The 23,903-nt window shown below is 41.1% G+C and overlaps 1 protein-coding gene and 1 pseudogene across 1 annotated transcript in view; both read right to left on the bottom strand.

The window, feature by feature from the left end:
- Nucleotides 1-6,903: 6,903 nt before the first annotated feature.
- On the bottom strand, nt 6,904-7,021 carry LOC126089780 (5S ribosomal RNA; annotated as a pseudogene).
- Nucleotides 7,022-16,307: 9,286 nt separating this feature from the next.
- LOC126088337 (uncharacterized) overlaps nt 16,308-23,903 on the bottom strand; it is a 377,050-nt gene continuing 369,454 nt past the window's right edge. The window contains exon 5 of the mRNA XM_049906471.1: nt 16,308-16,468. Coding sequence (XP_049762428.1) covers nt 16,308-16,468 — 161 coding nt within the window. The remainder of the gene's footprint in view (nt 16,469-23,903) is intronic.

Raw genomic sequence — 23,903 nt, 5'->3', positions numbered from 1 at the left:
TTTTGGATTCGTTTTGTGGACTGGATAGAATCGAAAGCCTACACTCGAGAAATATTGGCCAAAGAATATAAAATACAAAAATGAAGTAAGTAAAGCAGGTTTGTTGCCCTTTTGAGTATGCTACACTTTCCGACAATTCCGGTACAAACAATGGTAAATTATACAAAATTTCACCATTCATTGATCTACCAAACGATAAATTTCCTGGTGAGAAAGTGTGCACGGTTGAAACCATGATGCCTTTTAGAGGAAAACTGGGGTTTCGCCAGTATATTCCGAGGAAACGTCATAAATTTGGTCTCAAGCTATTGAAACTGAGTGTTCATGGAGGCTATAAGTGGCATGTGAAAGTGTATGCTGGAAAGCAGATTGCCCCGTCGATCATGATATATCCTCCAGTGTAGTGATAGAGTTGATGGGTCCATTGTTGAATGCCGGACGCACTCTGTACGTCGACAATTACTGTACTAGCGTCGACTTAGCCCATAAGTTGAACGAACATTCAACCGACCTCGTTGGTACATTGTGGAATAACAGAAAGTATAATCCAACGACCTAAGTGAAAGGAAAGGACAGAAAACTGAAATATTATGCATGCAGAGTAACACAAATGTTACTATAGGAAAACAGAAGAATAAGAGAGATGTCTTGTTCCTGATCACTAAAGACATTCCAGAAATAGTAGCAACCACGTCAAGAAAAGGAACAACCACAAAACGATCCACAATTTTTGAATATAATTATGAAAAATCCTTCATAGACGTGTCAGATCAAACAGTGTCTTATGCCTCCGCTTTACAAAGTAGAGCGAAAAGGTTCCATAAGATCGTATTCGAGCTGCATACAAATACAGCAACTGTTGATGCTCGTGCTATCTACAAGCAGGTAATTGACAAAGATGTCCACGTAACTGAAGTTCGAGAGAAAGTGGTACTTGTACTGATCAACATTGGATACCCGAAAGATGTATCAGGATCACGAACTCATGTCTTGAAAAATATGGCAGCAAGAGAAACAGATGCACATGATTTTACCGACGATACTATCACAAATTTGGACGCTCTGAAACTATGAAGAAATCGGACCAAGTCATCACAAACTGTAAGGGTTGCTCGAATGAAAAGTTCATGAGCTTGGACTGTTTTTTGATTATTCACACATATAAAATCAAGCACAGAGCCTATTAATTATTTCAAATTTGTTGTTATATATGCAGTGATTTTACAAACCAAGTTGGTGAGTTAATAAATATTCCCCATTCATATTAGTTTTGCTCTATTCTTCCACAAAATAATTTTCATTCGTATGAAATGCTGAAAGGAGTCTTGATTTGTTGTTAACGGTTGTGCATAATTTCCATACACATGGCGTAGCAGGTATGGTGTTGAAGAAATTAATTTCCAGGCCATGTGTCTGAGAATTACACCCACCTGAAAAAGGCCTAGGTCTGTTGCATAACCTTGGGTGAATCAGGTCCGTCAGCCACAGCGTTAATCGACGCGACTGTGCCAAGCAGCACACTACTAATTGTGTATTTGCACATTATGTGTTTGCTCAAACATACTTTTTTCTACATTTAGGGTTGGCTGCCATCCATCACACCAACTAGACATTTTGTCTAAGTCATCTTGCATCCTCCTGCAGCAGTTTTTTTAGATTTAGTAGCGCTAGTTATAAGTTTTTTGCAAGAAAACAGTCCTTTTTTTAAATTTTGCTCTATTTTTGAAAACAGGTATGAAGCTGCGGAAACAGTAACCCAGGGATACGTACACTGGCCCAGTTGTATAAGAAAGTATCACAGCATTCATCGACTGTACAAATGACTCCTTTTTCGCCATGTTGTGCGTGCGCTATAACTATGGCAGGTGTGTACATTTTTCCGGCCACCTGATAAGCTATGAATTTGGAAATTTTCAACATTTTTAAGAAATACTTGCAATGTGTCCTAACAGCTAAAATTATGACGTTGTCTTTCTTTTGATATTTTAATGAAAGTGTTACATTTATCTTAAGCAATATTAAAGTCTGTTTCTTAGTCTGGGTAACTGTTTAACGTACTGGGTCCTTTGGTGCTATATATGATACCGCACGTTTTTATTTTTTATTTCGTCGCACTTTGTCGTTGGCGAAATGAGCCGTTGATATCATATGCTACAGGTTACGTGCTTACCATCTGTCACTTGTTTCACATTCTCAACGATCCCAGTAGCTGGCGGCTGGTTTCAGTAGTAGCGGATTTTGTATTGCAACGACATGTGAAACAACAAAGGTAAATTAAACAGTTTTATCAATCGTTATTACTTTGGGTGTATTTATATCTTGTTTTAAAATGTGTCTGAACTAACACCACGAAAAATCCAGAGCTTGAAAATGATATTACTATTACTTACGAACAGTTTTCTGGATGGTATCACCCATGATACCCTGTGACTCAATTACGTTAGTCATATCATTTTATAGGTGCACACTGAACTATTTACCTCTAAATATCATTAAAATTTTAAAAGAATGTGTTTTCTTACGTTGACATAGTGCATAATAGAGGTTACATTCATACTCTAATTGCCTTCAGGCTTGTCTGAAAATGAAATTCTGCAGCTTTTAAAGGTAATAGATCCAAATATGTCAGATGCAGAATGGTGTGAAGATGAAGATGATGCTGATTTAACAGTCCAGGCTGTAGCTTCCGCAGCGGATGAGCAAAATGGACATCAAGGATAATACATCATTCTTGGATTTTGCCATAGCTGCTGTACAGAAAGGATGCTATCCACATTAATTGGGCGAGAAAGGATATAATGAAATATTATGAATTTAAACGTGATAGTGCTCAAAATATGATCTACCACAAGAGGAGTGCTAAACAAAATGAGAGCAGCACAGAAGAGGATACTGGGCAGCAAGAATCCAAACGTCCGAGAGTCCCTCAGGCGATACCACCAGTTCAATCTTCGTGACCAAACCCTTTACACGTGACAGAGATGAGAAATTCTCACGAAGTGCAGATATAAATGTAGGTTCATTGGATGTAAGGGTCTCACCTTCTTTCATTGTACAGAGTGCAAGGAATTTTTTGCATGACAAGTGTAACCTCCCAGCAAAGAATTATTAATGAAAATGGAGCCAAGTGTAACCTCGCCACAAAAAATAGTAATTAAATGAATTTTTCTATGATTGTAAGCTCTGAACAAAATTGGCTCCGATTTATAGTCGCTGTGCAAAGAATGCATTCACACTTAATATTCCCACAAAATTCTTCTCTCATTTAATGTCAAGTTCGGAATAGAAAAATTCCTAAACACCAAAATTAATAAAAAAGGTTCTGCAACCTGATAAATTTTATGAGGACAGCAGCGCTGACCTTCGGCCCTGTATTCTGAATAAAAAAAGCAAAAAAATTCTTACCTCAATAAAACTGCAATTATATCCGCTCTTAATTACTCATTTTTCGACACAGCTTCGTGCAATGCTGGCGTATATATTTTTTGATTCTTGGATGTAATGATAATGCATTGGAAATTCTTTAAATTGAAATGAATGCTTTTCTTTAAAAGAGTTGCTTTATATTACAAAATTATTATTGGGGGATTTCTTTGAACAAATTAAATTACAATTAACATACATTATTAAATATGCGCAAGGCTGCTTCTTTACCTTCTACAACAATACTCATCCTCCAAAGTCCTGACCAGAGTCGCGAGCAGAGCACACAGCCGACGCATGCCGACTCCCCGACTAGCACGGACTAGCACGGACTGACGACTACTGTCGACTGACAACCATTACTGGACTGACTACTACTGTCGACTCGCGCGGTCAAGCGCAGACTAACGACAGCTAACGATAAACTACTCTCTGGTCAGAGATTCTGTCATGCCTCGCCCATCGCTGGCAATGTGTACGTCTTTCGCAAGTGCACACAATTCTTTCTTAAAGTTTCACAGCATGTAAACAGAAAAATACGTTAGCTGAAGTTGAACTTAAATTTACAAAGTAAGAACACAATGTGCTTTTTTCCCTTTCGTGTATATTATGTAACAAGAAGCCCCACGTATAAAATATGATACTATCTGTAAAATTTTATTAAAAATAAAAATTAAAGAAACAAAAATATTTTGTGCTAAATTATGCTCACAATAACCCAGAATTAAACTTACCTTAAAATAGGAGATTATATGTCCCTTCAGGACGCAGGAAGTTAAATGTGTAGCTGGGAATCCTATTGACTACATGCAGAGCAAGCGAAAACTTGGGGAGTGTAAGTCAGTGTCCGGCTATTGAGGGGAGGGGGGGGGGGCACAGTCCTCTTCAAACGGAAAACACTGCCGCTAGAGCATGGGGAGAAGAAGCAAGGTAGGAGCTGAGACCCGGGTGCCGTCCGTTTTTGCGTCGTAAGTGACAGAATGGCACTGAATAATATTTTTAACGCCGGAAGTCCACTGGCGCCAAGGAGTGCATCGCGAGCCAGAAATGATGGGAAGTCCAGTACTGGATGCCCTGAGCTCTGCACGAAGTCCATAATCTGGGAACCGCTAGGTCCAGGACGGTGTAAATAAAAGGACTCTGAGGTGGACTGAGAGATAAGGCCATCTGGCTCTATTGTTCTTGAGAACATGGCACTCGCAACCGCAAGGCTAGCTTCAAGCTATTTGAATTGGTGCTGATTCTGTTAGGAAACAGTAACACCAACTACCATTGGATAATATAAATAAATTATGGAGTGGGAGAACCGAACTCGCTTCTGTGTACGTGGATAAGGTCTGGTTGACTGATGGGAGTCAGATGTTGCCTGTTTCTGAGTTCCAGCACTAAAACCCTTCACGGTTGGTTAATGATATTAAAACATTTCCGGAAAGAAAGGGGCCATTGTGCACGGAGGAGGAAAAACACCCTTTCTGACAGATAGCTGAACCCAGTCCGTGGGATATCCCAGCAAACAACGCCATGTAGCATTCACATTTTTTTGTGTATCTCATTACCAAGCACACTACATTATTAGGTGTCAGTCTGGCGAGATACTTCTAGGACTAACGGTTTGTAGATAAGTGCACCTCATTATATCATTCTGTTTGGGGAAGTGCACTGAAGAGCCAAAGAAGCTGGCACAATTGCCTAATATCGTGTAGGGCCCCCGCGAGCACACAGAAGCGCCACAGCACGACATGGCATGGAGTCGACTAACGTCTGAAGTAGTGCTGGAGGGAAATGACACAATGAATCAAGCAGGGCTGTCCATAAATCCTTAAGAGTAATTGAGGGAGTGGAGATCTCTTCTGAACAGCACGTTGGAAGACGTCCCAGATATACTCAATAATATTCGTGTCTGGGGAGTCTGGTGACCAGCGGAAGTGTTTAAACTCAGAAGAGTGTTCCTGGAGCCATTCTGCAGCAATTCTGGACATGTGACTTGTAGCATTGTCCTCATGTGACTTGTAGCATTGTCCTGCTGGAAGTGCCCAACTCCGTCAGAATGCACAATGGACATGAATGGATGCACGTGATCAGACAGGATGCTTACATACGTGTCACCTGTCAGAGTCCCATATCACTCCATCTGCACACGCCCTACACCATTACAGAGCCTCCACCGGTTTTAACAGTGCCCTGCTGATATGCAGGATCCATGGATTCATGAGGTTGTCCCCATACCCATACACGTTCATCAACTAGATAGAATTTGAAACGAGACTCGTCCGACCAGGCAACATGTTTACAGTCATCAACAGTCCAATATCGGTGCTGACGGGTCCAGGCGACGCGTAAAGCATTTTGTCGTGCAGTCACCAAGGGTACATGAGTGGGCCTTCGGTTCCGAAAGCCCATATCGATGGTGTTTTGTTGAATGGTTCGCACGCTGACACATGCTGATGGCCCAGCATTGAAATCTATAGCAGTTTGCGGAAGTGTTGCACTTCTGTGACGTCTTCAGTCGTCGTTGGTCCCGTTCTTGCAGGATCTTTTACCTTCCGCAGCGATGTCGGCGATTTGATGTTTCACCGGAGTCCTCATATTCACGTACACTCGAGAAATAGTCGCATCGGAAAATCCCCACTTTCTCGCTACCTCGGATATGTAGTGTCCCATCGCTTGTGCGCCGACTATAACAGCAAGTTCAGACTCACTTAAAACTTGATAACCTGCCATTGTAACAGCAGTAACCGATCTAACAGCTGCGTGACACTTGTATTATATACGTGTTGCCGACCGCAGCGCCGTATTCTGCCTGTTTACATATCTCTGTATTTGAATAAGCATGTCTATACCAGTTTCTTTGGCGCTTCAGTGTATCATCTAACGAATTAATGTCGTGGATCCGTCAGGAGAGACGTTATTCGCTTATTACGTAGATCATACCCACGACAAACGACATAAACACACAGATACATTAAAATATCCATGTTCTTAATAATATTAATATGAGTAGTAATCGTGTTATCTAGTAGCCAGTATAATCTGCCTAATAATTCCTACTATAACATTTCTCCGGGATATCCTTTCTCAATCTGTAAACAATAGCCAGAAATCCTTTCAGTAAAGCAACTAAACTGTAGCTGAAGTTAATTGGATGTTTAATAATTATTAGTATTTTCCTTATTGGCAATCAGCGACTCTGTGTCATGCTCTCTGTGTTGTATAACCTATGGTAATCTTATGCAGGGTTATATACCAGATCTCTCCGAAGTCTCTGTAACGACTAACCATGCACTCAATCTTCAGGCCACGAGTGGCCTACCGGGACCATCTGACCGCCGTGTCATCCTCAGAGGAGGATGCGGATAGGAGGGGCGTGGGGTCAGCACACAGTTCTCCCGGTCGGTATGATGGTATTCTTGACCGAAGCCGCTACTATTCGGTCGAGTAGCTCCTCAATTGGCATCACGAGGCTGAGTGCACCCCGAAAAATGGCAACAGCGCATGGCAGCCTGGATGGTCACCCATCCAAGTGCCGACTACGCCCGACAGCGCTTAACTTCGGTGATCTCACGGGAACCGGTGTAGCCACTGCGGCAAGGCCGTTGCCTAAAGACTAACCATGGGCAACCAATAATTATCAAATCACGTAAAAGAGATGTCCCGATGATGAAATTAAAACTGGGTAAATCAAAAGTATTTTAAATTTTCTCACCATGTATGGGGATAGCAATTTATTCTTCTTGATACACACACACACAGAGAGAGAGAGAGAGAGAGAGAGAGAGAGAGAGAGAGAGAGAGAGGTGATAAATAAATAAATAAATAAGTAAATGAAACGATATTTCTATGGCTATACACTGGCAACTTACAGGTTTATTTGTTTGAAATTGACTAATTAACTTTCTTCAACAGTTCCTCTATGGTATACTTAGAACTGTTAAGGAGAAATAACTGTATTCTATAAACGAAAACACTTCTGCTGTAGTATGTGAGACTATGATTTTTACTATTCACCATAAACCTGCGTGATAGAAGGCACTCAATATTAGATACTTACACCTATTGGAAACTTGAACGGTATTGGTTGTGAAGCAATGTGTGGAGAAAATGGATGAGAAACCGTAGAATAACAGGCCTAGTAAAAAGCCGGCCGCTGTGACCGAGCGGTTCTAGGCGCTTCAGTCTGGAACCGCGCGACCGCTTCGGTCGCAGGTTCGAATCCTGCCTCTGGCATGGATGTGTGTGATGTCCTTAGGTTAGTTAGGTTTAAGTGGTTCTAAGTTCTAGGGGACTGATGACCTCAGGTGTCAAGTCCTATAGTGCTCAGAGCCAATAGGCCTAGTAAAATATCTGTATTTCATCTATAGAATAAACTTTAAGTATAAACAGATTCAGTAGTTTGTTTTACTGGGTCTATCCTACTTAATTACAAAAGCTGACACTGGAGTATGTACTGAGTGATTTATAATAAACTTTCGCTACTTAAGAGGGCCCCCAGAAGAAACGAGTGATTTGTGGAATCGTAAGGACATGCAGAGTAGAGATAACGAATAATACATTGAAGGAAATACGTTTTAACTTCCACATGAGAGTGTAACATTTGTTAGTTGCTTACGATCCAGGTTACAAACGCTGCCCAGTGTGATCACCATCTGCATCCACGAGAGCCTGGAACGTAATTGGAGACACCACTTCACAATTGTTCGCAGCGCTTTGCGAACGGGGGACCATGGAATGTTCAGCTGTCGTGACACAGCTCGTGTACAGATCGCACATTGCGTCTAGAACTCTCAGCCATGGAAAAAATAACTTCTTCAACAACTTGTGGTGTAACTGGCCGTCTGCCTCTTCCAAAAGTATTCTCCAAATCGCCATTTAAATTCGAGCTTCTTCAACCTCGGAGAAGACGAGATGCCATCCGTATTCCTTTAATGCGTCGATACTCGCGCAGGACAGCAGCACTGTTGCTGTCGTTTTGGTAAAACAGCTTAACGAGTTAATCCCTGATCACCTTGTCCAGACCAGTGCTGGCTGTTGGCAACCGTAATACAGTTTGACACATGTGTGACGTAAGTCGGAGTACCATTAACGGCGCTTAATGCCAAGTTTTGACACCGATACTACTAACAACGCAGGCCCTGCAGCGCACGGTGTGAATATCATTCCTATAATGTTGGTTACCCATACGATCAATAGTTTTCCGTCTACATTGGCTCAAGTAGCGAAGACCACTCTGCATATGATTGCAGAAGCACAAACTTTCCAATAAAAAATCTCAAAGAGTGGTTACGAGCGGTGAAATATTGTCCTATGATTGCAATGGATTTGAAAAGTGAACTTATTAATAGAATTCTCATCTAATCGAACGAAAAGATACATGAATTATCTACACTATGTGATCAAGAGTATCCGGACACCTGGCTGAAAATGACTTACAAGTTCGGTAATGCTAGAATTCAATGTGGTGATGGCCCACCCTTAGCCTTGATGACAGCTTCCACTCTCGCAGGCATACGTTCAATGAGGTGCTGGAAGCTTTCTTGGGGAATGGCAACCCTTTCTTCACGGATTGCTGCACCGAGGAGAGGTATATATGTCGGTCGGTGAGGCCTAGCACGATGTCGGCGTTCCTAAACATCCCAAAGGTGTTCTATAGGATTCAGGTCAGGACTCTGTGCAGGCTAGTCCATTACAGGGACGTTATTGTCGTGTAACCACTCCGTCACAGGCCGTGCATTATAAACAGATACTCGATAGTGCTGAAAGGTTCAATCGGCATTACCGATTTGCTCTTCAACAGTGGGAAGCAAGAAATTGCTTAAATCATCAATGTAGGCCTGTACAGTGATAGTGCCACACAAAACAACAAGGGGTGCAAGCCGCCTCCATGAAAAAGACGACCATGTCATAATACCACCGCCTCCGAATTTTACTGTTGGCACTACACACTCTGGCAGTTGACGTTCACAAGGCATTCGCCATACCCACACTCTGCCATCGGATCGCCACATTGTCTGCCGTGATTCGTCACTCCATATAATGTTTTTCCACTGTTCAATCGTCCAATGTTCACGCTCCTTACACCAAGCGGCTCGTCGTTCGGCATTTACTGGTGTGGTGTGTGGCTTTTGAGAAGCCGCTCGACCATGAAATCCAAGTATTCTCACCTCCCGCCTAACTGTCATAGTACTTGCAGTCGATCTTGATGCAGTTTGGAATTCCTGTGTGATGGTCTGGATAGATGTCTGCCTACTACACATGACGACCATATTCAACTGTTGGCGGTCTCTGTCAGCCAACAGACGAGGTCGTCCTGTACTCTTTTGTACTGTACCTGTCCCTTCACGTTTCCACTTCACTATCACATTGGAAACAGTGGACCTCGGGGTGTTTAGGAGTGTGGAAAACTCGCGGACAGACGTATGACACAAGTGACACCCAATCACCTGACTACGTTCGAAGTTATGTGAGTTCCGCGGAGCGCCCTATTCTGCTCTCTCACGATGTCTAATGACTACTGAGGTCGCTGGTATGGAGTACCTGGCATTAGGTGGCAGCACACTGCATCTAATATGAAAAACGTATGTTTTTCAGGGTGTCCAGATACTTTTGATCACATAGTGTACATCATACACTGTGACTAGTGTATTTTCCAACATCCAGGGTAGCGATTGCAACAGTGCCATTAAAAAGTTAAGTTTGAGTACATCGCTAGCTACGTATGCAGAAGAATGGGGCTTATCGAAGAATTTCGTACGAGGACGATTGAATTGAATGAGAGCTATATTTATTCTTCAATAATAATATATGTGTGATCTTTAAACTTATTGAAACCACATTTGTTCGAAACATTCACTTTCAAGACGCGTATTGGTTAACTATCCCCAGTCATCAATCGCTTCGCTAAACAGCTTCAGCTTTAGTACCTTAAAGACGTAATGACATGTAGAAAGGAGGAGGTAACTGCTCCGGAACTTCTCTTCATGACTAACGAGTTCCTTTGTGACTGAGTCAACTAGCGTGCAGTGGTGATGAACTCGAATTAATGCCTCGACCACACAACTGTATTGACGACTTGTCTTCGCCGGTGTTATCTATGCTGTCTTCAGGTCCCAGAGGCAACCACTTACGTCACTGGAACTGTGTAATGACCAATGGATTTTGACGCTTACTACCTCGATAATATGGTGTTATTATAGATTCGTTGGCGTCCGTTGTCGCCCAAGTAAAGCGAGAATTGTTATATCTGTATGTAGGCGGGGTGTTTTTGATTTGTGTTATTAACAGTTTTTCTGAGAATATTATTTGTGTCACCAGATACAAAGGTTATTACAGAATGTACGTGTAGTCACCTTGGCTGCATAAAATTATTGTCAAATTGAACATGGCTTAGACAACTCTAAGGCGGTATTCATCAGAATAAAAATTACGAAGGATTATCTAGAAAATATAATGACATGGCTCAAGAATATAATTTAATTAATGGGATTACTTCCATATACTGGCTAAACAGTGTACTTACATGTAATCACACCATAGGTGAAAAACATCTGAGCAATAATGTTATTGTCAGCTTGAAATAATCACAAGAATAAAAAAATTAAACTGTAAAAATATAACATGTTTGTCAATTGGAATAAAATGTTCCATCGAAATACAATGGCAGTCGCGAGGTCGCTTAGAGCCAAACAACGGCATCAAACCGCCGCTGTCGTCAGACTAGATGCCTAACAGGCCAAGGCAGCCACGAGTTGGGCGCGAAAACATATTCGCGCCGTCTACCAAGAAGTGATCGAATTACAGACAATGAGGCACTGTATAGATAATTTAACATTACAGGCTATAACAGGAATCAGTACCTGAAAATTACAAACATACTGTAACGGTCTTACTTTATAAATGAAATATAGTTCAGATGTACATAAAAATTGTAAAACTGGAAAGGAAAAAGATGTTTAAGAGTCTCCATTGAGGAGAGCATCGCCATTCAGACCATTTTTAGTCAGTGGCTCTATACCTTGAAAAAAGTTTTTTGCGTAAATGCAACTGTTCGTTCAGAATGAGACCGTCCTTCAGAGATAGGTGTTTAAAAATCTCTAGCTCTTCTAAGATGTTAAGCCTAAAGCCTTTTTCCTCCAAGTGCAAGATCTGTACGTCTTTTACGTCTTTAGGATTATGTCCTGTGATTAATAAATGGTCAACGAAACTTGAATTGTGAATATTGGTGCCTTTTTTGCCGAGAAAGTGTTCCTTAAATATGGTCGAAATAGCTCGGCCTGTTTGGCCTGTGTAATAGGCAGGACAACTGCCGCAAATAATTTTATAGACACCAGAATTATGCAGAGGGAAACGTGTAGGCTTCAAGTTATGTATGATGTTACTTTTTAAAGAATTATTAGTGGAGAAGGCTACTATACAGTTATATTTATTTTGAAGTAAACGCTGTATCCTTTAAGAAACTGGACCCAGAAATGGTATAGAGAAAATTTTTCCTTTAATTAGGTTCGTTATCAGAAAGACCTAAAATGGTGACTCTCTTATTGGTTTTCCTACTAAATATACTATCTACTATAGGAGGGTCATAGCCAAACTGATTTCAGAATTAAGATTTTCAGAAGAAAACGATGTGGAGGTGGCTCTATGAATAGCTGAATGAAAAGAACTAGAGATTATTTACTTTTTAAACACCTATCTCTGAAGGACGGTCTCATTCTGAACGAACAATTGCAATTATTGTGATTATTTCAATTTGACAAGAACATTTTTGCTCAGATGTTTTCCACCTATGGTGTGATTACATGTAAGTACACTGTTTAGCCAGAATATGGAAGTAATCCTATTAATTATATGTATTTTGAGCCGTGTCATTATATTTTCGAGGTACTCCTATGTAATTTTTATGCTGATGAAGACCGCCTTAGAGCTGTCGAAACCATGTTCAATTTGACAACAGTTTTATGCACCGAGGCGGCTATACGTACATTCTGTAATTAAGTTAACGTACGGTGCTGGACTTCAGCCTATAATAGAGTTTAAAAATTCAAGATTCAAAGGTTTTAATTTTGTTATCCCATTCATGTTACGTCCTTGGTACACAAAACGGGTCAGAACACTTTTGCAGAAACAACGAGAAAGCATGCCAAATTTAAACAGACGCAAAATATCCAAGATTGGCGATCTTTTACAGAACACAAAAGGAGAATCAAAAACATCAGCCAACATGAGTAACGTAGTAGATATCCTCGTAGTAGTGTAGCAACTTCAATCACTTAATAAAAGAATGGCTTCAGGTCCAGACCGTATACCAACTAGGTTCCTTTCAGAGTATGCTGATGCTATATCTCCAGACTTAACAGTCATATACAACCCTTCGCTCTACGAAAGATCCGTACCCAGGGACTGTAAAGTTGCACAAGTCACACCAATATTCAAGGAAGGTAGTAAGAGTAATCCTATGAATTACAGGCCCATATTGTTAACGTCGATATGCAGCAAGATTTGGAACATATATTGTGTTCGAACATTGTGAATTACCTCAAAGAAAACGGTCTATTGACACAAGTTAACACGGATTTAGAAAACATCGACTTGTGAAACACAACTAGCTCTTTACTCGCATGAAGCGTTGAGTGCTATTGACAAGGGATTTCAAATGGATTTCGTATTCCTGGATTTCCACAAAACCAGCTTGTAGTGAAATTGCGTGCATATGGAATATCGCCTCAGTTATGAGATTGGATTCGTGATTTCCTGTCAGGGAGGTCACAGTTCGTAGTAAATGACGGCAAGTCTTCGAATAAGACAGAAGTGAATTCTGGCGTTCTCCAAGGTGGTGTTGTAGACCCTTTGCTGTTTCTTATCTATATGAACTATTTGGGAGACAATCTGAGCAGCCGTCTTCGGTTGTTTGCAGATGACGCTGTCGTTTATCGACTAGTAAAGTCATCCGAAGATCAAAACAAATTGCAAAATGATTTAGAAAACTTATCTGTCTGGTACGAAAATTGGCAACTGACCATAAATAACGAAAAGTGTGAGATCATCCACATGAGTGCTAAAAGGAATCCGTTAAACTTGGGTTACACGATAAATCAGACAAATTTAAAGGCCGTAAATTCAACTAAACACCTAGGAATTTCAATTACGAACAACTTAAATTGGAAGGAACACACAGAAAATGTTGTGGGGGAAGGCTAACCAAAGACTGGGTTTTATTGGCAGGACACTTAGAAAATGTAACAGATCTACTAAGGAGACTGCCGACACTACGTTTGTCCGTCCTCTATTAGAAAACTGCCGCGCGGTGTGGGATTTTTCTCATATAGGATTGTCAGAGTACATCGAAAAAGTTCAAAGAAGGCTCTGAGCACTATGGGACTTAACTGCTGTGGTCATGAGTCCCCTAGAACTTAGAACTACTTAAACCTAACTAACCTAAGGACAGCAGACACATCCATGCCCGAGGCAGGATTCGAACCTGCGACCGTAGCGGTCGCGCGGTTCCAAACTGTAGCGCCTAGAACCGCTCGGCCACTTCGGCCGGCAGTTCAAAGAAGGGCAGCACGTTTTGCATTATCGCGAAATAGAGGAGAGAGTGTCACTGATATGATACAGGATTTGGGTTGGACATCGTTAAAAGAAAGGCGTTTATCGTTGCGACGGAATCTTCTCACGAAATTACAATCTCCAACTTTCTCCTCCGAATGCGAAAATATTTTGTTGACGTCAACCTACACGGGGAGAAACGATCACAATAATAAAATAAGAGAAATCAGAGCTCGCACGGAAAGATATAGGTGTTCGTTCTTTCCGCGCGCTATACGAGATCGGAATAATAGAGAATTGTGAAGGTGGTTCGATGAAGCCTCTGCCAGACACTTTAATGTCACTTGCAGAGAATCCATGTAGATGCAGATGTAAATGTAGACGTTATTGTGTCTAATGAAAGGTAATTTGTTATATGTTCGCGCTTGAAACCGCCTCTCCCCCCTCCCAAACCCAATTACATGGAAACGCTGCGCTACAGTTTCCAGGAAGTACTGAGCAGAACAGATAAGAGGCGATAAAACTAGTAGTCATCAACAGCAGATGCTACAAGAAACGTTTGAATATTCGTACAGACCGTCACTAAAATTTGAAATCTCTCGAATGCCTTGTTCGCCGCTCGTGGTCTCGCGGTAGCGTTCTCGCTTGCCGAGCACGGGGTCCCGGGTTCGATTCCCGGCGGGGTCAGGGATTTTCACCTGCCTCGAGATGACTGGGTGTTTGTGTTGTCCTCATCATTTCATCATCATCCCGGAAAGTGGCGAAATTGGACTGAGCAAAGGTTGGGAAATTGTACGAGCGCTGATGACCACGCAGTTGAGCGCCCCACAAACCAAACATCATCATCATCGAATGCCAAAAGTGCTAACACACTTTGTTCATCGTTTTCATCTCAAAAAATATCTTGGAAAAATATGGAGAAAACTATGAATCAAATAAATTTCTCTTATACAAAAAGGGGAGACAAAATATTTACTGACACAAAGTGCACGAGACTGTCGTGGGCGGAGAACAAAAATTATCAACATAACTTCGCTATAGTCTGAACTTCCGTTAGATGTCCTGCTCTAAGCAGCTAGAAAATTTCGCCCATATTACGTGGGAATTATTCACATAGTGACACGTAGATAAGGCATAAATTTATCAGCCAGTCACTCAGAACGTCTAGACTGCAGCATAATCACATTGGTCCTTTTCTGGTAAGGTAAAAATTTTAAAAATTAAATCCGGTATATTTGGTTTTCATCTGTAGAATTCAAAATTGTAGTAAGAAATAGACAGTTACAGTATCCTCAATAACGCTTTTCGTGAAACGAACAAGATTAAAACGGCAGTGACATATTAACCAGGCGGTGTAGTCAAGAGTGAGCGTAATAGATACTCTCATTACCTGCAAGCAAACCTATTGCGCAAATATTTTAGCTCGTTAATGAAAATGTCGTTAACCGCTTGTGATTTTTATCATGTAACTCTTGTGGTAGCTCTCCTGACTTTATCTCATTAGTGTATCATTATTATTTGTAAAGATATTGAAACAGACAGTTGTAATAAGTAACACTACCTATTGGTATTATCGGCACACATTCATTTATATAAATATAAAAGGACCTAACGTATGGTTTGTGTGGTGAGTGATATGAACTGTATTTGCTTGTATGTTAGTGTGTTAATGTTGGACAAGACAACATGAGTGCAGACATTTCATATCGACTTGCAGGCGTTAAGAGGTCAATAAGTGAAATTCAAAAATTAAACCATTATCTTTCATTTTAATCGTCCATTCTGTTTATTGGCTCGACATCTGAAATACATTCCAGTTTTACACAATTATTACCCTGAAAGATATAGAAAAAGGTGTTAGATTGAGTTTCATACTCTCTAAAGAAAATGTTCGTGCCTGATTCGTGATAGTGAAGTGGAACAATAAATTTTCATTCAGAGTGATATATTTCTCCTTCACGTATCAGTTTTGTACAAATTATTGCCGATGTGTCCAAGGGAAGAGAGTTTTTTGGAAGGCGAATAGCTCATGATTATGAGTTGTGAGCAAACTATGCTGTAATTCATTGGATATGTAAAGAATTTCACTGCACGTATGGCAGATGGATTTTATAGTGCTACACTAGTTTTGTCCGTGCACTGTTATAGAAATGACACTAGAGGCTCCGGTGGTGTGATGTGTGTCACCGATTGTAGGACCGTCGTTAGAGGCAGCACAGAAGGAACGTTTGTGGTACACGTAGTGCGTCCGCCTGCGACCAGTCGGGATACGTCTCAGGCCCGCTGGCGGCGCCAGGCTGCTGTCGGCTGGTCCTGCAGGGGCGCCGCTAGAGGGCGGCGGGCCGCCATCACAGGTAGTGCGGCCGGCTGCAGAGGCAGCAGAGGGAGCCCACCTTGCTGTAGAGGCCCGCAGAGCCCGGAGGCGCCTTCAGCGTCCACTGGTCGGCGGCGCGGCTGGTGCCCGCGCTGCCGCGGCCGTCCGCCGCCTGCTGCAGCGCCGAGCTGCGCTCTGCAACAGCCGGCACCACACGTCACAAGCCGCGCACAAAACCTAAGACGCGTATCTGCCACAGCAACAAATTTAGTCGTCCGTCTAGACTTGTTCCACAGAGTTGAAAAGGGAAGAAATTAAAATACGGCTTAACTTCGTGCTAGCACAGCTACAGGCCACACCAGGCAGAGGTGGTGTCACGGCTATGCAGCAGAAAGAAACAGTCAATCCTGTCCATCAGTCGGATATATCAACACACTTTGCTACATCGGCACCAATCGCCAGGTACAAGTTACATACTGAGCAGAACGTTCACCGAGAGGACAGAGATTTGTTCGTTCACTCCCGTTACGTGGAGGAACAAACTATATATTGGTCACAATAGTACTTATCAGAGAGGATCACTGGTCACTAGTAAAGAAGCAGGCCACATTCGATCATAACGAATAGATTCTCACGTTACCTCCTGTCTTCATCAATACCGCAGTTCTCTAGCTTCGATTTCAGTAGGTAATTGGGATCGATTGCATTCCTACCAAAGTGCTCGACTCAGTGATTATTATCATTTAGGGACATCCATGTGTTAGATGTCCGAAGTTCGTGGTCTAGTGGCTGCCGGCACGGTAGCTCAGCGTGTTCGGTCGGAGGGCTGCGTGCTCTCTGTAATAAAAAAACTGAGTCAAGGAACCAACGATCAATTTGAACGGATGTCTTGTAACGTCCACCACGACCAAACGCAACGAACTATAGCGAACAAAATGAGTAAAAGAAAGGTGGCTAGCGTCGCTGCCTTTGAATCATGGTGTGCTGGGTTCGATTCCCGGCCGGGTTGAGGATTTTCTCTGACCGGTGACAAGGTTTTTGTGTTGTCCTCATCATTTCATCATCCTCCTCACTCGTGACAGTGGCTAGATTGAACTGTGTACAAAAAATTGGACTATGTAAAAACGGGGACTTTGTACAGGCGCTGGTGACCCCGCAGTTCAGCGCCCCACAAACCAAACATCATCGTCATCCACGTATTAGATGTTCCATCTCCTTTGATGAACACGCTACTTCCCAAGATGACAACATCCAAGTGCCGCACATGAGACTTGTACTGTCCGTCTACCACACTGTTAATGGGAAGGCTGAGGGTCTTTCACCCCCATTACATCTGGTGGTAGTTACAACACTGACATCATTATCACTGCTCGGTGAGAGGACGATCATCGCTAGAGGTACTTGTTGGTGGCAAGGGCTTCCCTGTTGGTGGGACAAGTTTCAGCCGACTACAAAACTTGTGAGAGTGCTGTACATCCTGAGGGGTCCACACGTGTCTTTGTCAACTTTCGGAGTGGTATCGAGGACGCTCTAACACATTGTGGGGGCATAATCTCACCACATGGCTTCGCCTGTAGGCTGCAGACATCAGATCACAAGACTTCAGCTGAAATGCTGGACCAGTCAGCCTGTTTTGAACATGCTGCTGGCACGTAGCTTCAGCCGAGGCTGACGAAAAGACGCAGAACTGTAAATGTGACTAAATAAATATCAATTTGTTAATGACGTTTTATTAGCACCGAAAGACGCTCTTCGGTTTCCACAACACCATCCTGGGAATGTAGAGTTGTAGGAACCCCTAAAGTTTTGGTTCCATCGAACCATCCCCAGACCATATAAATGAGAACATATTCCGCATGGACTTTTTTTGGAGGTCGAAAAGGGTCTGTTTCTCGCCGCTTTTCATGACAACATGAAGATGACCCTACTCTGTAGACTCAAAAGAGACCTGCTTACAATGATGAGCCAAAACGTTGGGACCACTGCCCACCGCGACGTTGGATGCCCCTTGTTGCGTTGCGGGCTGTGACGCAGTAACAAAAGTATGTAAGCGCAACAGACACAGATGGGCGTCGCCCTAATTAAGATAGGTGCAGCAAATGGGGAAATCCATTGAGATAAACAAAGAGCACATTGTTGTTACGCTGAGTCCGAACGAGAATCTCGAAAACGGCAAAGCCGGTCGAATGTTCACGTGCTACTGTCGTGGCACCTTGAAAGGTGGCTACACTGAGCCACAGCGCCAAAGATCGCGCCAGAGAGTATTGTTCCGCCGCCTCCACTGGCAGTGATTATTGAGACGCAGCGGCAAGCAGTTCTCGCCGAGAAGTTGTGGTGGACACTGCTTGTCGTGAAGTCAGAGTGAGATGTGGTAGTGGAGAGTGTTGTTCCATGTTTTATGCAGTGGTTTGATGGGAGAGATAGCAGATGTTGTTCTAATGGAGATATTGTAATGGTCAGAGTGCATTTCGTCAATATATATGGAGGTATTTTCTTTTATTGTTTTATTCTTTCAGTGACCTGAATAATGTGTCATTACAGGTTCAGTCAACAAAGCATCTGGCGTGTGTTCTTGTATTAGAGTGTAATTCTGATTTTCTTGCGCAATTGTAGTATTTCTAATTTTCTTTTATCACGTCAGTATAATTGGTATTAAAAAATTCTTGTCTTGTTGAAGAAGAACCGTGCCAGATGTGCGTTGAGTCATACTACCACATACAGAACAGCTACACTTGTGTTTGTTGTTTCGTAGGTTTTATAGTTGCTGGGGACTTAATTAATTAATTGTGCTAACAGAAATTTCCTTACATTCTTTGTTGTCATTCTAAGCAGTCAGATTGCGTACTAAAACTAGTAAGGGCCAGCCGTTTACGAGACTTGCGTAATCGGACTTACAGCTACTAAAAAATATTTGCATTATTTTTATTTAACTAAGCCCCCATGCACGTGGCGACCGCTGCCTCGGATCGTCCCTTGGAATCTGCTGATTGTAAAAATAGTAGACAGTAGTATTGTTGTAGTAATTTGTAGTTTAGTAATTGTAGTCTAGATTGCATGTGTAGATTTGGTAACTGTCATTCTTCTAATGGTATTTCATAATTTAATTTTGTTGTCTTGTATACGCGTTTGACAATTTAGTGCAATTATTTCAATTGTTCGATTAATCGTGTTTGAGGGAAACATTTCATGTAAATGGTATTGTTGGAGATAAAGAGTCATTGGGTGTAATTTTCGTACAGTGACGAGTTTTGTGTTTTGTAAATGATTACGCGATCGATGAAGAAGGCAAAAATGATGGATAGTGAGAATGACGAAATTGTTAACATGGCGAACTCGCCAACAGAGGAAAACAGTGTGATGAATAATGAAGTGGAAAACAATGTAATAAGTCGGGAAAAGAGTCCGGAACCATTTCAAAATTTTTCTCAATCAGAAAATTCACAGAATCCGAGATTAACAACAGAAGATTCTGGAATAGTATCGAACACAGATAGCTTTACAGCTACGATGAACGAAGCTGGTTTTGCGGGAAATGTTAGGGGCGAAAATAATTTCGAACAAGTTAACATGGAGCAGTTGATGAGTGCAATATTAAATTTACGATCTGAATTAAAAACAGATATGGAAACAGTGGGATCACAGTTACGATCTGAACTAAAAACAGATATGGGAACACAAATAGGAACTATTAAAACTGATATGGGAACAATGGGAACACAGTTAGACTCACTGGGATTGCAGTTAGGATCTGAATTAAAAACAGTGGCAACAAGGTTAGACTCACAAATAGGAACAATTAAAACAGAGATGGAAACAATGGAAACACGGTTAGACTCACGAATAGGGACATGTTTCAAAAATATGAAAGATGAATTGAAGAAAGAAATCAGAGAAGAAGTACAACCGATTTTGAATTCTCACAATAATAGATTAAGTGCAGTAGAGATTAGACAAAGGGAACAGGATAGAGAACAGGAAGAAAGAGATCGCGTGATAGTACAGAAATTTTCAGAGTTAAATTTACAACGTGCAAAAGATAAGGAAGAAATATTTGAGAGAATCGAGTAATCCATACCAAATGACAGAATAAATAATATAACACAACAATATGAACAGTTAACTACCAAATGTGTCAATACTGAAACCCGAGTCGCGACACTTACGGAAGACGCAAATAAACAGAAAGAACAAATAGGTGATTTATCGGAAAGAGTTGAGGAGATTTCAGATAAATTGACAAATCTTAGTTTAAATGGGGACAGAGATTCAGATGATACAGCACCATTGCCATTTGCAAAAACCGAAGAGTACCAGAACATAAATAAGCATGTTGAAAATCAGGGAAAATTTAATGAACCCGTGAAAAGGGAATTTGAGGCATTAAAAAAGCAAGTCAAACAAATTGAAGGCGAAATTGTAGGAAAATACGGCAAAAGAAATTTAGAATCACAGATACCAGAGGGGTTTGAAGAAAGTAATTTATTTCATTTACCAGATGCAACAAGAGAGCGCCAGGCGCGCGAACTTGACAATAATCGACATTGGGACTGGGACAGACGCGGTAGGTCTTTGTCGCCACGAGGCGAAAACTTTGACTATAAACATTTTTTGACTGTTCGGAAATTTAAGATCTTCCGCAATTCTAAGAATGACATACATCCATGTTCATGGTTAGCTCAATTTCTGTACGCACTTCCGCTAAATTTGCCAGTAAGTCACAAACTGGAAATTATGTGCAGCTATTAAAGTCCTCAGGGGATTCACTACACTAAGTGAATATGTGCAGTAGCGTGCATAGGGCCCCGAGCTGTAGTGGTGCTATTTCTCTTTTAGTTTTCTGTACCGCTGCCTACTCTTTTACTATTCTTTGCATCTATCGAAACAACTCTTCGACTATCAATCTATCTAGAGAGCGTGTAAAAAATAACCGGATATGACTATTTTACCCAAAAGTGACTTCGGAAATTACCGTTTGGACTTACTGTATCTTCAGCAGCATTCATTTGTAGCCTAAATGAAATTTTACCTGTTTATCTTCGTGACAATATTACTTCATATGTTGACGACATTCTTATTGCTAAACGTTCTTGGAGTGAGCACAACAAAATTTTGGATTCATTGTTACGTATTTTTGCAAGAGTTGGCATTACGGTGAACTTAGAAAAATCTGAATTTGGTCGTTCTCAGGTGAAATTTCTCGCTCACATTATTTCTACAGAAGGTATTCTTCCTGATCCAGAGAAATTAGACGCTATGCGTAATTATGCTGTTCCTACCACAAAACGTGATGTTCGTAGTTTCCTTGGTGTCTGTAATTTTCTTAGACGCTTTGTTAGATTGGACGATTTGGCTACACCTCGTTTATGTGATCTATCTGGAAAATTCTTTTTAAACGAAAATCGGTCGACAACTCTGTTTGGTTAGTTTGTATTCCTGATGAGTGGGTTAATAAGCTGATTTGGTATACGCATTTCAGTTATGCACACTTTGGTCCCAGAAAATGCTTCCATAAATTACGAGAAAATTGCTACTTCAGTAATATGGAAAAACGTATTCGATCTGTTCTGGCCAAATGCAAATTATGTCAAAAGGCTAAGCCGCCAACAGTTTCTCACAGAGCACCGTTGTTTCCTATCATTCCAGCAAAATTAAAGGACATGGCTGCAGTCGATTTGTTCGGTCCAGTGGTTCGATCTACTAATGGTTTTGCGTACATTTTCGTAGCAGTGGAGTTGACATCAAAATATGTGTGTTTTACACCGTTACGCAAAGCAACAGCTCGTTCAGTATCTAATGCTTTCATTAACCATTTTCTTAAAGAAGTGGGTCATGTTGATAAGGTTATATCAGATAGTGGATCACGGTTTCGTTCTAAAATTTGGCTTCGTACTCTACGGCGTCGTAAAATTAAACCAATTTTCATTTCACTTTTTCACCCTCAATCTAACGCTTCAGAGAGATGGATGAAGGAAATCAATAAATTGTGTCGTCTTTATTGTCATCAGAATCACAGAACTTGGGATCAGTATCTTCATATTTTTCAAAACATTCTGAATGAACTTCCTAACGACTCAACTTCTTTACGACCTATACTGATATTAAAAAACAAAGCACCGACAAATACGCATTTCTGAAATCGTTCCTTTTCCGCCTACACGGAAACTGCAGCATTCTGAAGTTGTCAACCTGGCTCTACAAAATATTGCATCTGCGGCTGCTAGAAGAGAGAAATCAGCTAAGCGTCCTGGTCGTTTAAAAATCTTGTCAGTTGGTCAGAAGGTGTTAATTAAGGCTCATCGTTTGTCTCACAAAGGAAAAGGCTTGTGTCGGAAATTTTTTCTGCTTTATAACGGTCCATATAGAATTCGCAAAATTATTCATGATAACACTGTCGAAGTAGAAACTCTTAAATCACGACGCTCTAAGGGAATACATCATATATCTAACGTTAAAATTTTTGTGGAATGATATACTTTTGCAAAATTTTTGTGGAATGACATACTTTTGAGAAACTAACAGCTACATGTAAACATGCGGAGAGTACAAGGATACCGCGCTGTGTTTTGGCGGCGACATATACCCAAAGCAACAGTCAAGTCTGCGCGCCGCACAAGGCAGTCGTTGACCGCAAACAATCACTTCCTATGTCACGCGCCTACAGCTGATCGAGCGCTCAGTGCGAATGCACTGACAGCCGTAAATAAATACACAGTCTAATTTCTCCGACTAAATTCAGTATAAAGCTATAGTGACTTGATGAATTCTGTTATTAACATTCAGTATTTTTCAGGATACGGTTCTATAAAATATTTAAGAACTTCAGGTAAATTCTGCGCGTGTCCGACGTTAAGACGACTTGCTATCGAGAAAATTTCAGGAAAAATGTCATTTCGAAGAAGAAAGTAATAAACTAAAAAGGTAATTATTAATTGAGTTTATTTTTCAGGTAACATATTTCCACTTAGGTACGTACTTTAGACGTGATTTACTGCTTGCGATTGCGTGATTCATACTTTATGCTAATTACATGTTCTATGAAATTACTTGTGAAGCGACGTGCTTGCGTACGTTAACTGATTTTGACAATGATTATTAATGAACTGAGTTGTAACTTGTGTATATTATGCATCGCTTGGCTGCTATGCTTTTTCACTGATGTCATATTTTTAATTATGTGCCTGCTGTGCCTATTTATTTAAATTATAATTGTCACCTGATTAATTGTGCTGATGTGGTTAGGTATGTAAGTTATACTTTGTGATTTATCTGCTTGCGCCTTCATGTTTACTTATTAAGATACGATGCTAATGACCTGTTTAGTATGTAAGATATATGTTTACTGCTATGCGTATGGATTGCACATTTACACATTTCTGCTTGTTGTCATAACTATACTTTAATTTGGTATATAGCAATGCTGATGTACAGTGTACGGACATGGAGTTTAGGTTACACTATGGTACTAGTTACAGATTGTTCGCTTGGCAGAGCCTCGTTGTAAGAATTATGCTGCATCCACTTGTTGACATTCTGTTCACTACTGGTATATTTACTCGCTATTGCTTGTTTTGCTTACGCTCAGTGCTTTATATTTTAACATAAGAAAATGAACTGCAGTAATTCGACGAGC

This window comes from Schistocerca cancellata, chromosome 6 (assembly GCF_023864275.1).
Source record: "Schistocerca cancellata isolate TAMUIC-IGC-003103 chromosome 6, iqSchCanc2.1, whole genome shotgun sequence".
Classification (NCBI taxonomy): domain Eukaryota; kingdom Metazoa; phylum Arthropoda; class Insecta; order Orthoptera; family Acrididae; genus Schistocerca; species Schistocerca cancellata.
Note: the sequence above shows the minus strand (reverse complement) of the source record. Positions and strands in the feature narration are given on the sequence as shown.